The following is a 15,594-nucleotide window of genomic DNA, read 5'->3' on the forward strand; positions in this document are numbered from 1 at the left end:
TACCGGTACCCCCTGTATATAGCCTCCACATTGACTCCGTACCGGTACCCCCTGTATATAGCCTCCACATTGACTCCGTACCGGTAACCCCTGTATATAGCCTCCACATTGACTCCGTACCTGTACCCCCTGTATATAGCCTCCACATTGACTCCGTACCGGTACCCCCTGTATATAGCCTCCACATTGACTCAGTACTGGTACCCCCTGTATATAGCCTCCACATTGACTCCGTACCGGTACCCCCTGTATATAGCCTCCACATTGACTCTGTACCGGTACCCCCTGTATATAGCCCTGTTATTGACTCCGTACCGGTACCCCCTGTATATAGACTCCACATTGACTCCGTACCGGTACCCCCTGTATATAGCCCTGTTATTGACTCCGTACCTGTACCCCCTGTATATAGCCTCCACATTGACTCCGTACCGGTACCCCCTGTATATAGCCTCCACATTGACTCCGTACCGGTAACCCCTGTATATAGCCTCCACATTGACTCCGTACCGGTACCCCCTGTATATAGCCTCCACATTGACTCCGTACCGGTAACCCCTGTATATAGCCTCCATATTGACTCCGTACCGGTAACCCCTGTATATAGTCTCCACATTGACTCCGTACCGGTAACCCCTGTATATAGCCTCCACATTGACTCCGTACCTGTACCCCCTGTATATAGCCCTGTTATTGACTCCGTACCTGTACCCCCTGTATATAGCCTCCACATTGACTCCGTACCGGTAACCCCTGTATATAGCCTCCACATTGACTCCGTACCGGTACCCCCTGTATATAGCCTCCACATTGACTCTGTACCGGTACCCCCTGTATATAGCCTCCACATTGACTCCGTACCGGTAACCCCTGTATATAGCCTCCACATTGACTCCGTACCGGTACCCCCTGTATATAGCCTCCACATTGACTCTGTACCGGTACCCCCTGTATATAGCCTCCACATTGACTCTGTACCGTAACACCCTGTATATAGCCTCCACATTGACTCCGTACCGGTACCCCCTGTATATAGCCTCCACATTGACTCCGTACCGGTACCCCCTGTATATAGCCCTGTTATTGTTATTTTATTGTTGCTCTTTTTCTTTTTACTTTACTAAGCAAACTAAATATTTTCTTAACTCTCTTTGTCTTAACTGCATTGTTGGTTAAGGGCTTGTCAGTCAGCATTTCACTGTACGGTCTACACTTGTTGTATTCAGCACATTTTGGATTTTCTTTCAAACCATGTCACACATTGGCCCCATTTTATTTATAGAAAGACACAATTGGGATCATTAACATTGCGTGGGTGTCCATAATAAAGCATTACTCTGCCTTTTTAACAGCACTATCAACAAGGCAGGTCCTACAGGCCCTAGTTTCTACCTTCTTAACAACACTATCAACAAGGCAGGTCCTACAGGCCCTAGTTTCTACTTTCTTAACAACACTATCAACAAGGCAGGTCCTACAGGCCCTAGTTTCTACCTTCTTAACAACACTATCAACAAGGCAGGTCCTACAGGCCCTCGTTTCTACCTTCTTAACAACACTATCAACAAGGCAGGTCCTACAGGCCCTAGTTTCTACCTTCGTAACAACACTATCAACAAGGCAGGTCCTACAGGCCCTAGTTTCTACCTTCTTAACAACACTATCAACAAGGCAGGTCCTACAGGCCCTAGTTTCTGCCTTCTTAACAACACTATCAACAAGGCAGGTCCTACAGGCCCTAGTTTCTACCTTCTTAACAACACTATCAACAAGGCAGGTCCTACAGGCCCTAGTTTCTACCTTCTTAACAACACTATCAACAAGGCAGGTCCTACAGGCCCTAGTTTCTACCTTCTTAACAACACTATCAACAAGGCAGGTCCTACAGGCCCTAGTTTCTACCTTTTTAACAGCACTATCAACAAGGCAGGTCCTACAGGCCCTAGTTTCTACCTTCTTAACAACACTATCAACAAGGCAGGTCCTACAGGCCCTAGTTTCTACCTTCTTAACAGCACTATCAACAAGGCAGGTCCTACAGGCCCTAGTTTCTACCTTCTTAACAACACTATCAACAAGGCAGGTCCTACAGGCCCTAGTTTCTACCTTTTTAACAGCACTATCAACAAGGCAGGTCCTACAGGCCCTAGTTTCTACCTTCTTAACAACACTATCAACAAGGCAGGTCCTACAGGCCCTAGTTTCTACCTTCGTAACAGCACTATCAACAAGGCAGGTCCTACAGGCCCTAGTTTCTACCTTCTTAACAACACTATCAACAAGGCAGGTCCTACAGGCCCTAGTTTCTACCTTCGTAACAGCACTATCAACAAGGCAGGTCCTACAGGCCCTAGTTTCTACCCTAACAACACTATCAACAAGGCAGATCCTACAGGCCCTAGTTTTGTCGCACCTGGACTACTGTTCAGTCGTGTGGTCAGGTAACACAAAAAAGGACTTAAGAAAATTGGTTCAGAACAGGGCAGCACGGCTGGCCCTTGGATGTACACAGAGAGCTAATAATAATATGCATGTCAAACTCTCCTGGCTCAAAGTGGAGGAGAGATTGATTTCATCACTACTTGTATTTATGAGAGGTATTAACATGTTGAATGCACCGAGCTGTCTGTTTAAACAACTAGCACACAGCTCAGACACCCATGCATACCCCACAATACATGCCACAAAGGGTCTCTTCACAGTCCCCAAGTCCAGAACTGACTATGGGAGGCACACAGTACTACATAGAGCCATGACTACATGGAACTCTATTCCACAGTACTACATAGAGTCATGACTACATGGAACTCTATTCCACAGTACTACATAGAGTCATGACTACATGGAACTCTATTCCACAGTACTACATAGAGCCATGACTACATGGAACTCTATTCCACAGTACTACATAGAGCCATGACTACATGGAACTCTATTCCACAGTACTACATAGAGTCATGACTACATGGAACTCTATTCCACAGTACTACATAGAGACATGACTACATGGAACTCTATTCCACAGTACTACATAGAGCCATGACTACATGGAACTCTATTCCACAGTACTACATAGAGCCATGACTACATGGAACTCTATTCCACAGTACTACATAGAGTCATGACTACATGGAACTCTATTCCACAGTACTACATAGAGCCATGACTACATGGAACTCTATTCCACAGTACTACATAGAGCCATGACTACATGGAACTCTATTCCACAGTACTACATAGAGTCATGACTACATGGAACTCTATTCCACAGTACTACATAGAGCCATGACTACATGGAACTCTATTCCACAGTACTACATAGAGCCATGACTACATGGAACTCTATTCCACAGTACTACATAGAGCCATGACTACATGGAACTCTATTCCACAGTACTACATAGAGCCATGACTACATGGAACTCTATTCCACATCAGGTGACTGATGCAGCAGTAGAATCAGATAAAAAAAAACAGATAAAAATACCCCTTATGGAGCAGCGGGGACTGTGAAGAGACAAACATAGGACAGACACATGCATACACACACACGATAACGTGCACTATACACACATACACATGGATTTTGTTTTGTAGTGGTGGAGTTGGGGCCTGAGGGCACACAGTGTGTTGTGAAATCAGAAAATCTATTTGAATGTTTTTAAAATTGTATGAACTGCCTTAATTTGGCTGGACCCCAGGAAGAGTAGCTGCTGCCTAGGCACCAGCTAATGGAGATCCATAATAAATACACATGAAGTGGGATGAAGTCCCATGTACTTACCACTGAGAACATGGAGGAGAGGCACACAGTAGAGAACCTAAAAGTGGCATTAACTATTGCTGAGTGGGTGGGGAACAGGGTCATGTCTAGATGGGATGCAGCTTTTATCAAATTGACATGAAAAATGTCATGTTTTGTCTAACCGTTTTTCTAACCTTAACCTAATTCTCCTAACTTGCTACGTTAATTATCCTAACTTGCTACGTTAATTATCCTAACCTGCTGCGTTAATTCTCCTAACCTGCTGCCTTAATTCTCCTAACCTGCTGCCTTAATTCTCATAACCTGCTGCAGATGTTTTCCTAAACCTTCTAGGAAAAGTCAATTTTGACTTGACAAAACCCAGAGGACTGCAGTAAGAGTCATTGTCCAACACAGAGAACTTAATTTCCCCCTAGCAGTCATACTCAATGGGGGCTGAAAACCGACAAAAAAGGGATGTTTAAGTAAATGTTTTCCATTTGTCGCATCCTTATTTCTATGATGGCGAACGTCAGACTTCTCTTTCACTGTGGTTGTTAGAATAGGCTACCGTACTGATTTAACACCCTGAAAACAACACTGTTTGCTGTCGTGGCGTTTTGCGTCATTCTGGTTGGTCAGAGTAGAGCAATGTTTTTTATTTTAACGATTCAAATAGAGAAATTATTTAAAATGCCCATCCCTATGACCCATCATCTGTCCGGTATGTTACCTTGTCTCTGGACCCTCAATAACTAATGTGACTTAATATGTCCTGCAGATTCTTCCTCTGATGTTGGGGAAGAGCTTCCCCCTCTGCCTCCCTCTCCGACCTTCACCCCTGTAGAGAAGGAGGAGAAGACTGGTAACCCTGTAGAGAAGGAGGAGAAGACTGGTAACCCTGTAGAGAAGGAGAGGAGAGAACCATCATCAGTTCCAGAGACTGGTGAAGCGGTAAAACACCTCGTACTATTCTGCAATGGAATGAAATGAAATGTCAGAATGCACACTTATGATCTGTTGACACCAGGTGCCCCAAGGAGAAGAGATGCACGAGGAGGGGAGAGCAGAGAGCACTTTGCTGGATACTGGTAGGTGATGACTGTTGATAACTGATAGCTAGTGACTGAAATGGCTTGTTACTGGGGCAGTATCTCTGGGCATATGTTAATGTTTCACCTGCCCACCTCTGTATGACATCAGCAAGTTATCTGTAGAAATCATCAACCCTTTTCCTATTTTCCTTGGCTGAGGTAGAGAGCCCATTTAAAAAGCACGCTCCCATCAAGACCTCCAGCCCCAAGAAGCGGCAGGAGGGGGATGAGGACAAGGACAGAACAGCCTCTCCATTGCTCTTGATCTGTGATGATGATGATGATGATGAAGATGACTACGGCCCTGTAAAGCAGCCTATCACTGCCCTGACACCACAGTGCAACGGACAGGCAGCAGACGGGTAAGATGCATCCCAACTCGATACTGAAATAGAACGCTTGACAACGAGTTTGTTGTTTTTAGTCTTGTTGTAGATGTGTTATATTGATTCAAATAGGGGGAACATTTGTTTCCTCTACACTTCTCTGATGTTCCCCCCTCTTTTATACCCCCATGGTGTTTTCTCTTCTATACCCCCCTGGGGTTCCCCCTTATTTTATACCCGCCCCGGTGTTCCCCCCTCTTCTATACCCCCCTGGTGGTCCCCCCTCTTCTATACCCCCCTGGTGGTCCCCCCTCTTCTATACCCCCCCCGGTGGTCCCCCCTCTTCTATACCCCCCCGGTGGTCCCCCCTCTTCTCTACCCCCCCGGTGGTCCCCCCTCTTCTATACCCCCCCGGTGGTCCCCCCTCTTCTTACCTCCCTGGTGTTCCCCCTTCTTCTATACCTGCCTGGTGTTCCCCCCTCTTTTATACCCCCCTGGTGTTCCCCCTTCTTCTATACCCCCCTGTGTTCCCCCCTCTTCTATACCTCCTGGTGTTCCCCCTCTTTTAAACCCCCCTGGTGTTCCCCCTTCTTCTATAACCCCCTGGTGTTCCCCCTTCTTTTATACCCCCCTGGTGTTCCCCCTTCTTCTATAACCCCCTGGTGTTCCCCCTTCTTTTATACCCCCCTGGTGTTCCCCCTCCTTTTATACACCCTGGTGTTCCCCCTTCTTCTATAACCCCCCTATTCTATACCCCCCTGGTGGTCCCCCCTCTTCTATACCCCCCTGGTGTTCCCCCTTCTTTTATACCTCCCTGGTGTTTCCTCTTCTATACCCCCCTGGTGTTCCCCCTCCTTTTATACCTCCCTGGTGTTCCCCCTCCTTCTATACCTCCCTGGTGTTCCCCCTCCTTTTACACCTCCCTGGTGTTCCCCCTCCTTTTATACCTCCCTGGTGTTCCCCCTCCTTTATACACCCCCTCCCTGGTGTTCCACCTCCTTTTTACCCCCCCCCCCCCCCCCCCCCCCCCCCGGTGTTCCCCCTCCTTTTATATCCCCCTGGTGTTTCCTCTTCTATACCCCCCTGGTGTTCCCCCTCCTTCTATACTTCCCTGGTGTTCCCCCTTCTTCTATACCCCCCTGGTGTTCCCCCTCCTTCTATACCCCCCTGGTGTTCCCCCTCCTTCTATACCCCCCTGGTGTTCCCCCTCCTTCTATATCCCCCTGGTGTTCTCCCTCCTTCTATACTCCCCTGGTGTTCCCCCTCCTTCTATACCCCCCTGGTGTTCCCCCTTCTTCTATACCCCCCTGGTGTTCCCCCTCCTTCTATACTCCCCTGGTGTTCCTCCTTCTATACCTCCCTGGTGTTCCCCCTTCTATACCTCCCTGGTGTTCCCCCTTCTATACCCCCCTGGTGTTCCCCCTCCTGTTATATCTCCCTGATGTTTCCTTTTCTCCAGGGGATATGATGCAGTGCTGGACTCTCCTCCCTGTCGGTTTTCTGTCGGCAAACAAAAGACGCCATCTCGCAGTATGCCGAAGAAGGAAGAGACACCTTGGTCAGTCTACTGGACTGGTTCAGTATGGTGGCTCTGTAGACTGATCTTAATCCCATCTCCTGGCTTTGTTGGGCCATTTTGTCTCTACCTATTATAGTTCATAATAATCAGATCAGTGCTAACACAGAACAGGAGACCTGGGTTAGGTTAGTTGATGGTTTAGAGCAAACCTTTTGTGTTTTATCTGTGTAGTCCAAGGAAGGTGTTCTAGAATCTGTCTTATTCTGTTCTAGGTGTGTGAACATTTAAATGAAATTGGGATGTTAAATGTTTACAAAACTACTACTAACAGGTCCTGATCCTCATCATAAAGGGAAAATAAAAAGATGAACATACCCAACGCAACAATGTTATAATGTAAGGAGGAGATATATATACATCTTTATAATTATATGCCACAGATAGTGCCTTGCGAAAGTATTCGGCCCCCTTGAACTTTGCGACCTTTTGCCACATTTCAGGCTTCAAACATAAAGATATAAAACTGTATGTTTTTGTGAAGAATCAACAACAAGTGGGACACAATCATGACGTGGAACGACATTTATTTGATATTTCAGACTTTTTTAACAAATCAAAAACTGAAAAATTGGGCGTGCAAAATTATTCAGCCCCCTTAAGTTAATACTTTGTAGCGCCACCTTTTGCTGCGATTACAGCTGTAAGTCGCTTGGGGTATGTCTCTATCAGTTTTGCACATCGAGAGACTGACATTTTTTCCCATTCCTCCTTGCAAAACAGCTCGAGCTCAGTGAGGTTGGATGGAGAACATTTGTGAACAGCAGTTTTCAGTTCTTTCCACAGATTCTCGATTGGATTCAGGTCTGGACTTTGACTTGGCCATTCGAACACCTGGATATGTTTATTTTTGAACCATTCCATTGTAGATTTTGCTTTATGCTTTGGATCATTGTCTTGTTGGAAGACAAATCTCCGTCCCAGTCTCAGGTCTTTTGCAGACTCCATCAGGCTTTCTTCCAGAATGGTCCTGTATTTGGCTCCATCCATCTTCCCATCAATTTTAACCATCTTCCCTGTCCCTGCTGAAGAAAAGCAGGCCCAAACCATGATGCTGCCACCACCATGTTTGACAGTGGGGATGGTATGTTCAGCTGTGTTGCTTTTACGCCAAACATAACGTTTTGCATTGTTGCCAAAAAGTTCAATTTGTTAAAAAAGTTTGAAATATCCAATAAATGTCGTTCCACTTCACGATTGTGTCCCACTTGTTGTTGATTCTTCACAAAAAAATACAGTTTTATATCTTTATGTTTGAAGCCTGAAATGTGTCAAAAGGTCGCAAAGTTCAAGGGGGCCGAATACTTTCGCAAGGCACTGTATATAAAGAGCTTCGCATGTCATCTTCGTTAAGTTGGGAAAATGGCAGAAAAGGGCAAGCGACAGCAACAAAATCCTGTCTGGCAAATGGCAATACTTTGAGAAAGTGGTGAAATGCAAAGTGTGCGAGGTGTAATTGAGGTACAGTAATGGTAGTACAGATGTCTAACCATGTGAAAGGGACGCACCGTGAGACACACCGCTGCTGGCAGCACAGGCCCCCAACAACAGACATCAGACTGCTTCACACTAAAGAACTGTGATATGGGAGTGAGATCCTGATTCCAGAAATGACTGCAATTGATATGCAGCCATTGTCAATGGTAGAGGATGTTATTTTCAATACCCTCATGGCATATCTAGAACCAGACTACAAGATGCCATGATGGCCTTGGTGGAGAAATTGTACAATTATTACTCTGCAAGCTCTCCAACTATTTTTCTTATGAATCATTGCTGGGTAATGTGTTTTTGTCTTATAATATGAAATGACAGTAGACTACCGGTAGCCTACTGAATCTAGGACTGTGGTAGATTGATCTTCATTGTACCTTTGCGGTCATACGCATTAGGACCATATTCTGCATTGTGAATTCATGTGGAATTGTATCACTTGTTCTTATTTTTTTTAACAGAAACTGAACAAAATGGCAGTTTAAATGTTAAGATAATTTTCAATGTATCACAACCCTATTGTGTTCATTCTCCAGGAAGTTGACTCTGTCCCTGTGCAGCATAGAGACAGAGCCAGAAGAGCCTCCCCAAACAAGCCCGTGTCCAGCAGTAGAACCCAAAGAACAACCAGTACCAGGGAAGACGAGTCTGGCCCAACCTTCAGAGAAGAAGAGTCTGGCCCAACCTTCAGAGAAGAAGAGTCTGGCCCAACCTTCAGAGAAGAAGAGTCTGGCCCAACCTTCAGAGAAGAAGAGTCTGGCCCAACCTTCAGAGAAGAAGAGTCTGGCCCAACCTTCAGAGAAGAAGAGTCTGGCCCAACCTTCAGAGAAGAAGAGTCTGGCCCAGCCCTCAGAGAAGAAGAGTCTGGACCAGCCCTCAGAGAAGAAGAGTCTGGCCCAGCCCTCAGAGAAGAAGAGTCTGGCCCAGCCCTCAGAGAAGAAGAGTCTGGCCCAGCCCTCAGAGAAGAAGAGTCTGGCCCAGCCCTCAGAGAAGAAGAGTCTGGCCCAGCCCTCAGAGAAGAAGAGTCTGGCCCAGCCCTCAGAGAAGAAGAGTCTGGCCCAGCCCTCAGAGAAGAAGAGTCTGGCCCAGCCCTCAGAGAAGAAGAGTCTGGCCCAGCCCTCAGAGAAGAAGAGTCTGGCCCAGCCCTCAGAGAAGGAGAGTCTGGCCCAGCCCTCAGAGAAGGAGAGTCTGGCCCAGCCCTCAGAGAAGGAGAGTCTGGCCCAGCCCTCAGAGAAGGAGAGTCTGGCCCAGCCCTCAGAGAAGGAGAGTCTGGGCCAGCCCTCAGAGAAGAAGAGTCTGGGCCAGCCCTCAGAGAAGAAAAGTCTGGGCCAGCCCTCAGAGAAGAAGAGTCTGGCCCAGCCCTCAGAGAAGAAGAGTCTGGCCCAGCCCTCAGAGAAGAAGAGTCTGGCCCAGCCCTCAGAGAAGAAGAGTCTGGCCCAGCCCTCAGAGAAGAAGAGTCTGGCCCAGCCCTCAGAGAAGGAGAGTCTGGCCCAGCCCTCAGAGAAGGAGAGTCTGGCCCAGCCCTCAGAGAAGGAGAGTCTGGCCCAGCCCTCAGAGAAGGAGAGTCTGGCCCAGCCCTCAGAGAAGAAGAGTCTGGCCCAGCCCTCAGAGAAGAAGAGTCTGGCCCAGCCCTCAGAGAAGAAGAGTCTGGCCCAGCCCTCAGAGAAGAAGAGTCTGGCCCAGCCCTCAGAGAAGAAGAGTCTGGCCCAGCCCTCAGAGAAGAAGAGTCTGGCCCAGCCCTCAGAGAAGAAGAGTCTGGCCCAGCCCTCAGAGAAGAAGAGTCTGGCCCAGCCCTCAGAGAAGAAGAGTCTGGCCCAGCCCTCAGAGAAGAAGAGTCTGGCCCAGCCCTCAGAGAAGAAGAGTCTGGCCCAGCCCTCAGAGAAGAAGAGTCTGGCCCAGCCCTCAGAGAAGAAGAGTCTGGCCCAGCCCTCAGAGAAGGAGAGTCTGGCCCAGCCCTCAGAGAAGGAGAGTCTGGCCCAGCCCTCAGAGAAGGAGAGTCTGGCCCAGCCCTCAGAGAAGGAGAGTCTGGCCCAGCCCTCAGAGAAGAAGAGTCTGGCCCAGCCCTCAGAGAAGAAGAGTCTGGCCCAACCACCAGAGAAGGAGGCAACACCGGAAAGGAAAGCCACATCCTCCTTCCTCCAGAAGCTGAGAGAGGCTGGTCAGTCCAAGCCTGCCTGGTGAGTCCACATCTATTGTCTTCATTTAACTGAATGAATGGTTAGAACTGCCCTGTGTACAATATCCACAGAAGTGGCCCTCCCTGTTTCTACACCCAAAGGCCCAACATCACGAGACTTCCGGGAACGCTTGCGAAGCATACCAGGCTGGAGTTTGGGATTTGACTTCTCAAATCCCAATGAGAGAAGTGAAATATTCTTCCATCGTTGTTAATTGTCTCTGAAAAATAAAGGCACAACCTAGATTTGAGCCAATGTCTTAAGTAGTTGAACATGTAACTAATATGTCGTGTCTTTGGCATTAAAGTGAAGACTGTTATGTTATCAAATCAATTCTCTGTAATTATTATTACGTGATTAATCTAATCATGTAAATGTAATTAACTAGGAAGTCGGGGCACCAAGGAAAATCTTCAGATTACAAAGTTATAATTTTCCGAATTGAACTCTTCAGATATTTTAATATCTGATCAATTAGTCTTCTAATTAATGAATTATTCTTTAACTCACGTTAGTCTCATTCCAAACATCATAAATTGTTTATCTGCACGAACCCAGTCTTCACTATGAATCATCCATACATCAAATGTCATAATCATTTATTTATTAACTAAATAATCACAGAAATGCATAAGCAAACAAACAGTCGATATGAAGACTAGTAATTCGTATCTAAGATTTGCTCTTATTCTGTAGGGATCGATAGTCTCAGAGTTCAACCATTTCCAGCCGTGTAGCCAATGCTACATAAGTTTAATGCTAGCTAGCAACTTACCTTACTGCATTACTTACTTACCTTACTGCATTCGCGTAACAGGCAGTCTCCTCGTGGAGTGCAATGAGAGGCAGGTGGTTGGAGCGTTGGACAAGTTAACTGTAAGGTTGCAAGATTGAATCCCCCGAGCTGACAAGGTGAAAATCTGTCATTCTGCCCCTGAGCGAGGCAGTTAACCCACCGTTCCTAGGCCGTCATTGAAAATAAGAATGTGTTCTTAACTGACTTGCCTGGTTAAATAAAGATTAAATAAAGGTGTAAAAAAAACAAAGGGGTCGACCTCTAATCGTCATGTGTGTTTCCTGTCCTCTCTGAAGTCACCAAATGAAACACACTCATCATACCCATCCATTCCAAGGTGGGAAGTGTCCACGGACCCTTCCCACCTTCTCACAAGTTCAGCCCTAGGAAAGGGTTAATGCTGTGTTTCTGTTCAGCCCTAGGAAAGGGTTAATGCTGTGTTTCTGCCCTAGGAAAGCCCTAGCGTCTCCAGTGAGAGAAGCTCCTCTCACCGACCTGGAGGATGACTTCCTGATCCTGGAGGACGATGGTCCTTCCTGGTTCTCCCTTCGCAGGAAGACTGACCCCAACAGGACCACAGCCACACCTCAACCGCAGCAGAAGGATCAATCATACAGCAGTAATGACGCCTCAGCTGACACACTCACCAAGGCCAGCCAATCAGAGAAGGATACAGCCAAGCTGAGATCAGGAGGGACAGCTGAAGTGAAAACTAAAGAGAAGAATGCTACTGGAGGCTCCTCCCTCATACCTGTCCTCACCAAGTCTACAGCCAGGAAGAAGAGGGACTCAAGTCCCCAGGGTGATGGGCCTGTCGAGGCAGACCACATAGAACAAGACCCGAAGAAGAAGGTCAACAACCCGTTATCTGAACCGACAGCAGGTTACCTGGAACCAGGAGGAGGGGCTAAGCCTAAACCCAGCCAATCAAAAGCCCGCACCAAAACAGAAAAGAACGTTCCCAGAATATCTAAATTCCAAGCTGGTATCCAAGGTAACAAGGTGAACCCCAAGACGAGCCGAGGACGAGGCCTGCAGTCTGGGAAGACCAGGAGACTGTCAGCTGGAGCTGGGGAGGAGCCCGTCAGCATGGAGGAGGAGAGTGAAGCTGCTTCAGACCAGGATGTTTCACCAGGTAAGATCAGCTAACATCACACATCACAATGGTTTCTTTGACTACAATGTTCATCACAAGTTCAAGTTGTATAATTTGTAGGTATAGGAATACAGTTGAACGCCAGAAGTTTACATACACTTAAGTTGGAGACATTAGAACTTGTTTTTCAACCACAAATTTCTTGTTTACAAACTATGGTTTTGGCAAGTCGGTTAGGACATTTACTTTGTGTATGACACAAGTAATTTTTCCAACAATTGTTTAGACATAATATTTAACTTATAATTCACAGTATCACAATTCCAGTGGGTCAGAAGTTTACATACACTAAGTTGACTGTGCTTTTAAACTGCTTGGAAAATTCCAGAAAATGATGTCGTGGCTTTAGAAGCTTCTGATAGGCTAATTGAGATCATTTGAGTCAATTGGAGGTGTATTTGTTGATTTATTTCAAGACCAGACTACGGTTTGCAACTGCGCATGGGGACAAAGATCGTACTTTTTGAAGAAATGTCCTCTATACTGATGAAGCAAAAATAGAACTGTTTGGCCATAATGACCATCATAATGTTTGGAGGAAAAAGGGGGAGGCTTGTAAGCCGAAGAACACCATTCCAACCGTGAAGCACTGGGGTGGCAGCATCCTTTTGTGGGGGTGCTTTGCTGCAGGAGGGACTGGTGCACTTCACAAAATAGATGGAATCATGAGGTAGGAAAATTAGGTGGATATGTTGAAGCAACATCTCAAGACATCAGTCAGGAAGTTAAAGCTTTGTCCATTTGGAAGACCCATTTGCGACCATGACCCCATGCATACTTCCAAAGTTGTTGCAAAATGGCTTAAGGACAACAAAGTCAAGGCATTAGAGTGGCCATCACAAAGCCCTGACCTCAATCCTATAGACAATTAGAAAACAAAACTGAAAAAGCGTGTGCGAGCAAGGAGGCCTACAAACCTGACTCAGTTACACCACCTCTGTCAGGAGGAATGGGCCAAAATTCACCCAACTTATTGTGGGAAGCTTGTGGAAGGCTACCCAAATCGTTTGACCCGAGTTAAACAATTTAAAGGCAATGCTACCAAATAGTAATTGCGTGTATGTAAACTTTAACCACAACTTCTGATGAAAGAAATAAAAGCTGAAATAAATCATTCTCTCAACTATTATTCTGACATTTCACATTATTAAAATAAAGTGGTGATCCTAACTGACCTAAAACTGATTTTTTACTAGGATTAAATGTCAGGAATTGTGAAAAACTGAGTTTAACTGTATTTGGCTAAGGTGTATGTAAACTTCCGACTTTGACTGTATGTTTTGCTCTCAACAATAAAAACAACAAAATAAAAATATTCACAAAAAAATCAATGGAAAAATGTAGTGCACATAAAAATCTAGGCTAGATGTTGTCTTTCCTCCACAGTTCTACAGTTGGCACCGACAGGACAGAGACTAGTCAAGGTCCCAGCCAATCGTAAAGCCAAGGAGGTCGGCCCCTCCCCTACAGGTGAGGCTGACTCCTCCCAGGCCGGCCAGCTAACCCAGTCAGCAGGGAAGAGGAAGAGGATCAAGCCTGGTCCCTGGTGGCTCACCAGCCCTTTCAACACACAGGTCACAGAGACAGTCAACACACACACAGCAAACAAGTACAAACACAATAACAAGAAAACAAAAACCAAACCAGCAAGATATTCCTCTGTGGAGTCAGGGCAAGAGGAGGGGACATCAAGACCCTTGTTTAATCAGAACGCAAAGAAGAAACCCTTGTCCAATCAAACCGCAGAAAATAAACCTTTGTCCAATCAGACCACAGAAAATAAACCCTGGTCCAATCAGACTGCAGAGCATAAAGCAGAGAAGCCCAAGAGGGGCAGAACTAAGAAGCAAAAGACGACCAGTAGAGAGGAACCAGCGAGGCCTGAAGGTCAGAGAGAAGAGGAGGAGGCTGAGGCCTCTACGGCAGAGCAGCAGGAGGAGCAACAGGAGCTGGGGGGGCTCAGTCCCATGCCCAGCCCTCTCAGACAGCATACACTCACCCCAAGTAAGGCTTCATACTAACACCACCCTTTTCCTTCAAGTGGATATAGCTCACTCATAAATCAAACTTAGTAAAATACAAAATATGTACTCTGTCATCTCAAACAGCTGTTATTTAAATATGTGGTGATTTTGTGTTCTGCTTGTGTCTCTTCTCAGGTGAGAAGGTGTTTGACTGGATCTATACCCGCCATCCCAAGTGTAAACCCCAGAGTGACATTACCCCCCACTCTGCTACCGTTATCCCCAGCAGGAGTGATGCCTACCCCACTACCGTTACCCCCAGCAGGCAGTGGCGTCAGGCCAGGGAGGCTCCAGAGAAACGCAGCAGGAGGAGGAAAGCTCCAGGGAACTGGTGGGTCACCAACAACCCCCCAGAGAACGCTGACAGCACCTCTTCATTCCCTCAACAATCCCAGCCTTACCCCAAAAAACCTTCACCCCCTCAACCACAGCCGAACCCAAAAACTCGCAAGGTGGAGAGAAGTAAGTTCCTTGGACCCCCTCAGAATGGCAACACAGCCTCCTCAACTCGACCTGGAGGAGTTCAGACCCCGCTGAAGAGGAAGGACCTCTCCGCCCCCAAGACGGTCAAGTGCTCTCTGGCCACCATTGGCGCCGTCTTCTCCTCGGGCAGAGGAGCGCTCCCGGTGGCCACGGTCAGAAGCAGCACGTGGCATACTTTGGGGGGGAAAACGCTATTCCCTAGAGCGCCTGAGGAGCAGTCAGCCCAGAGCCCCAGCATCGGCCTCAGCTCTGGGCCAGCTAATGACCCCTCCCAGGACCCAACCAGTGACAGGAGCTCCAGCCCTGTGGATCTGAGTGCCAGTACTGTCTGCATAGAGCCTGTTGGACAGCTGGGGAAAAAGAAGACCATACACCGAGACTTCTCCCAAAGCAACAACCGACTCTCAGACAACACGTAAGTACACTCCCAAATACTACTTACTTCTGACTGTTGCTTCTCAACACGCTACTTTTGACTGTTGCTTCTCAACACGCTACTTTTGACTGTTGCTTCTCAACACGCTACTTTTGACTGTTGCTTCTCAACACGCTACTTTTGACTGTTGCTTCTCAACACGCTACTTTTGACTGTTGCTTCTCAACACGCTACTTTTGACTGTTGCTTCTCAACACGCTACTTTTGACTGTTGCTTCTCTACATGTTACTTCTGACTGTTGCTTCTTGTCGTGTCTTTGGCTATGCCGGAATAAGTGATATGACAC

The 15,594-nt window shown here is 46.9% G+C and overlaps 1 protein-coding gene and 1 long non-coding RNA gene across 4 annotated transcripts in view; one reads left to right on the top strand and one right to left on the bottom strand.

The window, feature by feature from the left end:
- LOC149977361 (uncharacterized) overlaps positions 1–15,594 on the bottom strand; it is a 290,909-nt gene that overhangs the window by 43,252 nt on the left and 232,063 nt on the right. The gene's annotated exons all lie outside the window — the stretch shown is intronic.
- si:ch211-161h7.4 (uncharacterized) overlaps positions 1–15,594 on the top strand; it is a 60,426-nt gene that overhangs the window by 17,894 nt on the left and 26,938 nt on the right. For all 3 annotated transcript variants that reach the window (XM_036945621.2, XM_036945619.2, XM_036945622.2), the window contains 8 exons: positions 4,527–4,699; positions 4,776–4,836; positions 5,003–5,201; positions 6,625–6,723; positions 8,772–10,412; positions 11,661–12,343; positions 13,751–14,368; positions 14,524–15,286. In XM_036945621.2, coding sequence (XP_036801516.2) covers positions 4,527–4,699; positions 4,776–4,836; positions 5,003–5,201; positions 6,625–6,723; positions 8,772–10,412; positions 11,661–12,343; positions 13,751–14,368; positions 14,524–15,286 — 4,237 coding nt within the window. The remainder of the gene's footprint in view (positions 1–4,526; positions 4,700–4,775; positions 4,837–5,002; positions 5,202–6,624; positions 6,724–8,771; positions 10,413–11,660; positions 12,344–13,750; positions 14,369–14,523; positions 15,287–15,594) is intronic.

The sequence above is a fragment of the Oncorhynchus mykiss genome, chromosome 15 (assembly GCF_057628025.1).
Source record: "Oncorhynchus mykiss isolate SJ-2025 chromosome 15, ASM5762802v1, whole genome shotgun sequence".
Classification (NCBI taxonomy): Eukaryota; Metazoa; Chordata; class Actinopteri; order Salmoniformes; family Salmonidae; genus Oncorhynchus; species Oncorhynchus mykiss.